This window comes from Enoplosus armatus, chromosome 8 (assembly GCF_043641665.1).
Source record: "Enoplosus armatus isolate fEnoArm2 chromosome 8, fEnoArm2.hap1, whole genome shotgun sequence".
Lineage (NCBI taxonomy): Eukaryota > Metazoa > Chordata > Actinopteri > Centrarchiformes > Enoplosidae > Enoplosus > Enoplosus armatus.
In genome coordinates this window covers 12378286-12387876 of record NC_092187.1, presented here as the reverse complement: position 1 = coordinate 12387876, position 9591 = coordinate 12378286, and the positions used below count along the sequence as shown (strand labels likewise).

At 41.4% G+C, this 9591-nt stretch overlaps 1 protein-coding gene across 1 annotated transcript; it reads right to left on the bottom strand.

Annotated features, from left to right (window-relative positions):
• Positions 1–544: 544 nt before the first annotated feature.
• Positions 545–8949, bottom strand: LOC139288374 (glucose-6-phosphate 1-dehydrogenase-like). Its single transcript, XM_070909651.1, has 12 exons — positions 8821–8949; positions 8118–8155; positions 7868–7976; positions 7562–7779; positions 7311–7469; positions 7039–7164; positions 6849–6942; positions 6543–6729; positions 6184–6419; positions 1104–1180; positions 917–1009; positions 545–804 (listed from the first exon to the last, which is right to left on the bottom strand). Exons 1-12 carry the CDS (start codon positions 8947–8949, stop codon positions 714–716), a joined length of 1557 nt encoding a protein of 518 aa, XP_070765752.1. The 3' UTR covers positions 545–713.
• Positions 8950–9591: the final 642 nt, after the last annotated feature.

Below are 9591 nucleotides of genomic sequence, written 5' to 3'. Positions count from 1 at the left end.
ACCTGGCAAAGACAGACATAGGTGTCAAGAAACAGCATCAGTCTGCTTCAGGCAGTTGAAAGAAATCTAACAAAATGTAAATTGAATTTGTAATGTTACAACTCATTCATGCATCGTGATGTTATTGAGAGTTATTTACAGTTTTGATTTGAATTCAGCTCAAAACACCTACCTGGGAGTCACTCTCACCTGAAGCAGGACATTCAAACGTGTCTCCTTCATGACTGACTGTTATTAAGAGAGTCACCTGTTCTCACAAACCAGACCAACAAGCCCTTCTAGTATGAATATGATGTGGTGTTGCTGCTTTGTGTCATCATGGTTTAGTAATGACTGTACACACAGGCCTGCTGATAGCAGAGAACAAGCTTCTATTCTTTCATGTAAGGAGAGATTTTCTTGCTCTACGTCTTAAGGCCATATGTGTGATATGTGTTAGGTGTGGTCAATGCTTTAAAAAAAAAAGAAAAAGGGCAGGCAGAAGAGTGAACAATGATTTATTTAGAAAATTCAAATTTACAGGTGAACACTGAAATTAGGCTACTACACTTATTTTTGAATGATTAGGTATCGAAAACGGTGTTTTTTACGTGCAGGCAAAATCAAACAATGGAAGAGCAGTGAAAGTAAACTTTATTGTTAGTAAACTTGCCTACAATAGTGTGTGTGTACGTGAGCATGTGTGCGTGTGTGCATGTGTGTGACAGATGGCATCATGTTGTGTGGGGCTGCACCCACTTGTATGTTCCTTCATAGCGGAATCCCACCCTCTTCACAAGATCGTCCGCCTCGATTGGACCACGACTATGGACACAACACAACAAAGAATTGATGGGAGGAAGAGAGATGATCACTGGAAAGGAAAAAGTGCATTGTGTATTTATTTCTGTGTCTTAAAGCAGATGCATAATTGTACCTTCCATATGTGTAAGGGATGGGGCGCGTCTTCTCTCCCTCTATTTGGTGGAGGAGGGGGGTGAATATCCTCCAGGACTCCTGCAACTCATCACTGGGACAGAAAGACGTGCAATTCGGGTCAAAATATACCACACTAAAACAAAACACCAAGACATTGAACTATGACAGTAAATGGTAGAACCAACCTGCGGACAAAATGCATCTGATTTCCACAGAAGACATCCAGTATCAGCCTCTCATAAGCATCTGGGAGCTTCACGTTCTAGAGGAAGATGGCAGCTGTTAAAAAATTGTAAAAACCTGCTTATTATTTCAGGTTCAGTGATCCTTCTTAATTTTGAAGTTTATTTGGAGATATGATGGATAGGGTATTATATTCTGTTATACAATATTAGACAATAGTATTCAACCATTAGGTGGCCAACTTTAGATTTTTAACTAACTGTCTTACGCCTATTTGGTGCATATCCACAGCTTATTTACGTACCTTTACCTTATTTTTAGTTTCTAACAACACCATAAATGTCACTGTGAGACACTGAATATCCATCAAATACTATCAATGTCACCTCAAAATCAATAGACTTTATGTGACATGACATATTAGTATATAGTATAGTATGTTCAAGGTAACATACTATACTATCAGCATATTCAGCTCTAATAGATACACTGTAAGAATTAAGAGTTCTACATTTGCTCCCGTGGGGAGCTCACATGGTAAGCAGTTTAGGAGAAGAGGGTGACTGGAAGAGCAGGCAGTCTCCATGCGAGAGACAAGCCTTGCTGTGTTCACGTTTTTACAATGTTTAAGATTGTTAGAGTTACATGTTGCCTGATGTTCTTTGAATGTGTGTTTTTTGAACGTGTGTGCAGGTACTCCCCCCCCCCCCCTTTTTTTTTTTCCTTTTCTTCTTTCTTTTTCCTTTGGCTATCACTCTATCATCAAGCTCAGGGAACCTCCATTGCAGTTTTTTCAGAACCACCAACAACAGGTCACAGAGATGAGGCAGTGGCACTATGTGAAAGGTCAACTTGATGGCGTGTGATAAAGGTACAGGCAGGGCCGACACCATGCTGGTGAGTTGGAATGTAAGGGGATTGAATCAACCGGTTAAGCGAAGTAGGGTATTTTCTCAATTAAACAAATTAAAAGCTGAAGTAGTGTATTTGCAGGAAACCAACCTGTTAAATAAGGACCAAGCAAAACTCCGCAGAGGAGGATTCACACAAGTTTTCCACTCTGATTTCGGTCACAAAAGTATGGGGGTGGCTATTCTCCTGCATCAAAATGTACTGTTTGAAGAGTCTAACATCATAAAGGACAAAAATGGTCGCTATGTTATCATTCAAGGGAAACTGTTCAATAGGCCGGTGGTGCTGGCAAATATTTATGCCCCCAATTGGGATAATGTTGACTTCTTTAGAAATCTCTTTTCACTTTTACCAGGTCTGGATTCATATGATTTAATATTTGGGGGAGATTTCAACTGTGTTTTGGATCCGAAGCGGGACCGCTCCAGTACAAAGGTCACTTCACTTAGCAAATCGGCAAGATGCATTAATACTTTTCTTCAAGCCTATGGAGTCGTTGACCCATGGAGATTCAAGTATCCAACATCCAAATAGTTCTCTTTCTTCTCTCCAGTACATCAAACCTACTCTAGAATTGATTATTTTTTAATAGACCAAAAATTACTACCCATGATTACTCAAGTAGAATACGACAGTATAGTCATTTCGGACCATTGCCCAGTACTTTTGAAGCTTCGGTTTCCAGAAAACATACTTCCTAAACGTACATGGCTGATAAAAAATTTGTCGATTTCATAAATACACAAATAGACTTATTCCTAGAAACTAATGAGTCTCCTGAGATAAGCTATTGCACGCTGTGGGAAACCATGAAAGCGTATGTAAGGGGACAAGTGATATCCTACACTGCTGGTGAAAATAAAAAGAAATCCAAAAGGGTTACAGAGTTGATCAACAGGATTAAAGTGGTGGATCAACTACACTCAACATCACCCTCTGAGAACCTCTACAGAAAGAGAATTTTGCTTCAGACGGAATTCGATTCTCTGACAAATGATAATGCTATAGATCTTTATTTAAAAGTTCGTCATAATCTCTATGAATACGGGGAACGCGCCAGTAAACTCTTGAGCCATCAACTTAAACAGGCGGCAACAGCTGGTCTTATATCTGCGATAAAGGATGGGGAAGGTAACATAGTCACAGATCAAAGGGACATTAATGCTCAATTTAAGTCTTTTTACGAAAATTTGTATACCTCAGAAGCAGGTGACGGGGAGTTGGTAAACAATTTCTTCAGTAAACTGGAAATGCCCTCCTTAGACGAATCAGATAAATCAGAATTGGAAAGGTGTATAACCCAAATGGAGATCAATAGCGCAATTAAAAAAATGAAACCCGGAAAGGCACCCGGCCCTGACGGGTTTCCAATAGAATTCTTTAAAACATTTGGTCCTAAATTAATACCATTACTATCGAAGGTATTTAAAGAGGTCCTGGTTAAAAAAAGTCTTCCCCAACTATGACACAGGCTTCTCTTTATTATTAAAGAAGAATAAAGATCCGCTAATCTGTGAGTCCTACCGCCCGGTCAGCCTATTATGTTGCGACTATAAAATTCTAACCAAGGTACTGGCTGGTAGGCTTGAGAAAATTATGCCTAAAATGATTCATCCAGATCAGACGGGTTTTATTGTAGGCAGACAACTATCAAGCAATCTTCGGCGAGTATTCAACATTATATCCCAACCTAACACTGTTGAGCCAGAGCTAATACTGTCCTTGGATGCACAAAAAGCGTTTGACAGGATTGAATATAACTACCTGTTTGCCGCGCTAGAGAGGTTTGGCTTTGGTCCTACTTTTTGCTCATGGATTAAAATTCTTTATACTGCGCGTCAAGCCTCCGTAAGAACGAACAAGATAATATCGGACTATTTCCCTCTCTCCCGGGGGATAAGACAAGGGTGTCCCTTGAGCCCCCAGATATTTGATATTGCCATCGAGCCCTTGGCAATAATGTTAAGGAAGACCACTAATCTAGTGCGAAGGGCAGGACATTTGCATAAAGTATCACTTTATGCAGACGACCTCATTCTCTTTCTCTCAGACCCATGTACTACTATATCAATTGCTCTTGAGATCATCACCAAGTTCGGGCAAATTTCGGGATATAAGTTAAATTTAACTAAAAGTGTTTTATTCCCCATAAATGACAAAGCACGCCAGATGTCATTCCAGGACTTTCCTTTCTCTGTTAGTAAGGATAGTTTTACCTACCTGGGTGTTTGTGTCACTTACAAGTATAAGGATCTGTTTGACAGCAATTTCAAAACGGTGTTTAACAAGGCCAAACAGGAAATGGAGCGTTGGTCAACCCTCCCACTGTCGCTTGCCGGAAGGATCAACTCAGTAAAAATGACTATCATGCCCAGGTTTTTATTTCTGTTCCAAGCAATACCAGTCTTTATCCCTAAATCCCTGTTTAAGGACTTAAATAAACTCATATCTACTTTAATTTGGAATAAAATAGTACCCCGAATACGGAAGGAATATTTGGAAAGACAAAAAGGAGATGGTGGGCTGTCTCTACCCAATTTTTTGTATTATTACTGGGCTGCTAATATCCACAAATTGATGTTCTGGGTCTCTAATGTATCAGATGATGACTCCCCGGTCTGGTGTCGAATGGAACAGTATTCGAGTAATCCGGTTTCGCTTCGCTCTTTAATTTGTTCTCCACTACCCCTTAGTAAACGTTGTTGGACGAACAACCCAATAATTTCTGGCTGCCTGAAGATATGGTCGCAGTTTAGGATTCACTTTAAGCATAAACAAGCTCTTGTCACTTCCCCTATTCTTGCGAACATCAATTTTGCCCCATCTCTCACAGACCCATCTTTTCAATTGTGGCATAGGAGAGGGATTAAATGTGTGATGGACCTTTTTAAGGAAGGGCACTTCATTTCCTTTGAACAGCTAAAGAAAGACTTCGGCATCCCTCAGTCACATTTCTTTAGATACCTACAGGTGCGGAGTTATGTTAAAACACACTTCTCCTTAACAACCCCTCAGAGTACATGGATAGATGAATGTTTGAACATGGACCCAGTTGACAGAGGTCTGGTGTCTGTGTTATATGATAATATCCAGAGGGTTGCCGTCATATCACTTAACCGTTTAGCAAGGCTGTGGGAGGAAGAATTAAGAACCACCATTTCAGATGTAGATTGGCAGGCAGCAATTACATTGGTACACTCTTCCTCGATATGTATTCGACATGGGTTGCTGCAATTTAAGGTTCTGCACAGGTTACATTTATCTGCAAGTAAACTAGCCAAACTCTACCCTGGTTTAGACCCAACTTGCATCAGATGCAGGCAGGACCCAGCTAGCCTCAGTCACATGTTTTGGCTTTGCCCGAAACTGTCTCTATTTTGGACAGGTATATTTGATACATTTTCATATATGTGTAATAAAGTTATCAGTCCCAACCCATTGACTGCATTATTTGGGGTTGTCCCTCAGGAGACACCAATAACTAGGCACCAGGCTGAGGCTATAGCATTCTCCATTCTTTTGGCTCGACGTCTAATACTCCTTAGTTGGAAGAAGGTTACACCCCCCTTTCATAGGCGTTGGGTGGAGGAGGTGATGTCCCATCTCAAACTTGAACAACTTAAATACACTGCCAGGGGCACTACTCATAGATATTATAAAGTTTGGCAACCATTTCTATTGTATTTTGAGGATGAACTCCCTTCCCTTAATATAGTGTAGCCTAAGCCCCCCCCCCCCCCCCTTTTTTATTTTATATTATTATTTTATTATGTTTACATGTAACTCTGTATATGCAGTCATGTGTGTATATGCATATATCTGTATGTATAACTACTTTGTGTATACCGAGTGATTTATCTGTTTTATTCTCCTGATCTTGTATTTATTTATTATTATTATTATTATTTATTTTTATTTCTTTCCCCTCTGGTCTGGGGTATTGAGTACTAGTGTATTAGTGTATTGTAGTGTAGTATATAATGTGAAAATCAATAAAAATATTTGAATAATAATAGTATGTTCAAGGTCAAGTGACACTCTTGACACAAATAAAAGAGATTTGCATTGATAATAATGTTTCATAATATTGCAAATAATATTTTAAGACTGAAAGTTGAACCTGAATGATGGACCATGATGGATACTTTTAGTTAAGGGAGTCTGTAACACCTTGTATCTGCTCCTGTAGGTGAGGTCCAGCTCAGTCTCCTCTGGGCTGAAATAAACCCCGGGCCTCTTGGTCATCATCTTCAGGTAAATGGCTTCATCCGGCTGCACCCGCACCACCAGCTCGTTCCTCTGACAGCGTTCGCCAAAGATGTCTCCTGGCACGTCTGTGAACTGCAATCGCACTTCTGCCTTCCGCTCATTCAGAGCTTTACCACAGCGGAGAATGAAAGGGATTCCTGGTGGAAGGGTGGTTAGATGTGATGACCGACATGATGGGTGGAAAACAGAGGGGAAGCCATAAAATGTAGACTAAATCAAGTGAGGAAAAAAAAGGAAAGATAAAAAATGTCTTGTCTCACCATCCCATCTTTCATTCTGGACATAGAGCACTATGGTGGCAAATGTTGGTGTGCAGGAGCCCTCTGGTACGGTGGGGTCATCAAGGTAACCCATCTTGGAGTGGCCCTCCCCCTCAGGGTCCCCCACGTACTGGCCGAGCACCACATCTGACACAGGAACAGGGGCTATACACTTCAAAACCTTCACCTACAGCACATCAATAATAACAGGACAACACATTTGCAATGACATGGATGCTCTGGAATTTAGACTGAAAATAGTAGGACATTTGTGCATAATTTCTACCATCCAATCATCAGTGTTACCTTCTCATCCCTCACGTCATCTGGGCTGGTGGAAGCAGGTTTCTCCATGGCGACCAAACAGAGCATCTGGAGGAGATGGTTCTGCATGACATCTCTACATCAAGAAATAATAAGTGGGATCAGGGCATGTAAAGACTCTGTTGTAACATATTCAGTGTTTTCACTTGTATCTGAATGTACTGTCTCTCACCGGATGATACCAAAGTCATCAAAGTATCCTCCACGGCCCTGAGTGCCAAAAGGCTCCTTGAAGGTGAGGACCACACAGGCCACACTGTTCCTGTTCCATATGGGTCCAAAGATGCGATTTCCAAACCTGGAAGAGAGTGAACAAAACACTGCTATACCATCGACACAGGAAGGAAGAGATGAAGGATAATGAGAACTTCTGAAAACTCATCCATGAAGTTTAGGTTTATACCAGTGTTAGTTCTTGCAAATGCGTGTAATGGAGCTTGCTACCTGAGCACCATGAGGTTCTGGACCATCTCTTTGCCCAGATAGTGGTCTATACGGTAGATCTGGTCCTCTGTAAACATCGAGGACAGGTGGGTGGACAGCTCCTGTGAGCTCTGGAGGTCATGACCAAAGGGCTTCTCAACAATTACCCTGTTCCAGCCTCTGTTTTACACACATAGCTTGATTAGAATAACATGATCAAATAGCAAGTAAGGCATTGTTTTAGTGGACTTGTGAGGATAACACACACTGACTTGGGACTCGTGCAGTGGGATCTGATGTTTGTGCTGACATGGTGGTAGACGGTGGGTGGCAGAGCCAGGTAGAAGAGTCTGTTGGCGTCAGCTCCCCCAGGCAGAGATGACAGGTGAGCGTTGAGTTGAGCAAAAGAGCTGTCGTCGTCATACCTGCCTCTAAGGTAAGAGTTCTTACTGAAGAAGGCTGAAAGACACTCACTCTCTTCATCAGTGACCTGAGTGAAATGTTGAACAATGATTCCTGAAAACACACCCCAAACAATCTTGTCACAGATAGCCAACAAGGAGCCTTAGATGTATTACCTTCATATGGGGCAGACACGCTGTCTTGATGTCCTCCACAGTCAGGTTAGACCGGGCAAAACCCACAAAGTAGGTGTCATCTGGGAGCAGGCCATCTCTGAATAACCACCTAATGAATGGACAGAGTCAGTCAAAAGCAGTAATGCAGAATGCTGGCCAAGGGTCCAACTCCTCATAATACAAAGTGACCAAACAACTTTAAAGCAACTCTGTCTGCGATTGGTGTTTGAGCAGCAGTTTTTTTACTCACCATAAAGTTGGATAGATCTTCTTTTTAGCGAGATCCCCCTACAATGCAAATAAGAAAGAGACCTGATCATGAACCTCTACTGATAATCACTGTGGCTGAAAAGAATCGAGAGTCCAAAGAGCAGGTCACTGTGATGCAAAGCGAGTGGATCTGTTGAGCAATGTGAGAACTTTGAACACACCCTCTTTGCAGGACTCTAAGACTTTATGTAACATTTAAATAGGATTTGGATTTGACAAGAATGAGAAAAATCAAGGACAACAGATAAAAACAACTGCATTTTGGAATTTGTGCGTGGCTCAAGGCCAAGAACAATCAAAAGACAAAATGTTTTTTGCCCCCAAAGTATCCCCTTCTTTCAATGCTTGACAAAGGAAAAAGTAGATACAGCACATTACAGTCAACATGTGCTCATTCCCCGGCTTTCATTCTCTGATTACCACATTGCAATATTCCCCAGTGAATTGTTCTCCTGTGAGGCTTTGTGCCAACTCTGTTGGGCTACTGTCACTATATGGATGATCTAACCTCAGCAAACAAGGCAGTTTGTAGACTTTTTACAAGGCACAACTAAAACAGACTGAACATTCCTACAGATCTTTGTTAAACTGTGTCAAAGGGAAATATATCAGTTATAATTTTAGAATAGAGGAAACAGTGGTTATTCATGTCATGATGTAAGACATTCAGAGGCTGTACTCACAGAGGCTCCCAGGATGATGAATATGTGCGTGCTGGGGTGAGTGGACTGCTTCTCTCCATAGAGCTCCTGCCGGAGCTGTCCAAACACCTCAGAGTGAGTTAAAGTCTCAGTGCTCATCTTCTGGCCCATCTGGTCTCAGTCTGTCCCTGCCGTGGCCACTCTCATTTCCCAATGGCTACATGACAGACAGTGTGGTGAAATTTCAATTGTCATCCTTACTTGCAGAAAAGTTCAGTGAGTTAATGCTGCCACCTGTTGTTGCAGAGAAATAATGCCTTAATGTCACTGCTTCCTCTCTAATGTGAAGGACACCATGTTCTGCAGCCCCTCCTATCCAGCTCGTTGGATGTATGGGATGGTTTGATGCTTCAAATCAAATGTGCACATTCTTTAAGATCAGGTTTGGCAACCTGGAAGAAATCCCGCCCATTCACTTAAACTCACATTTCAGGTCTATGCAGACGAGGCTGGAAACAATTGGCAGAAATGTTTCTTCCTCCTACACCACTCCTTGGACAAATGTTGCGCAAACATTAACAAGTGCCTCTGACTGAGAAAGTCTTATGGCTTTGCTGCAGAAAGATTTCTTATCAGTACATAACCTCTGGCATCTTAATTTTCACAGGATTATTAAAATGAGTCATGCAACCGTGTTTCTGTGCAGACAACTTCTAAATCCAAATGATTTAATATCTGTGGCATCAGTAATCACAGCCCAGAGTCTGAGTTAATAATTCTTTCAGGATATTGTACACTTGGTAAATCAATAAC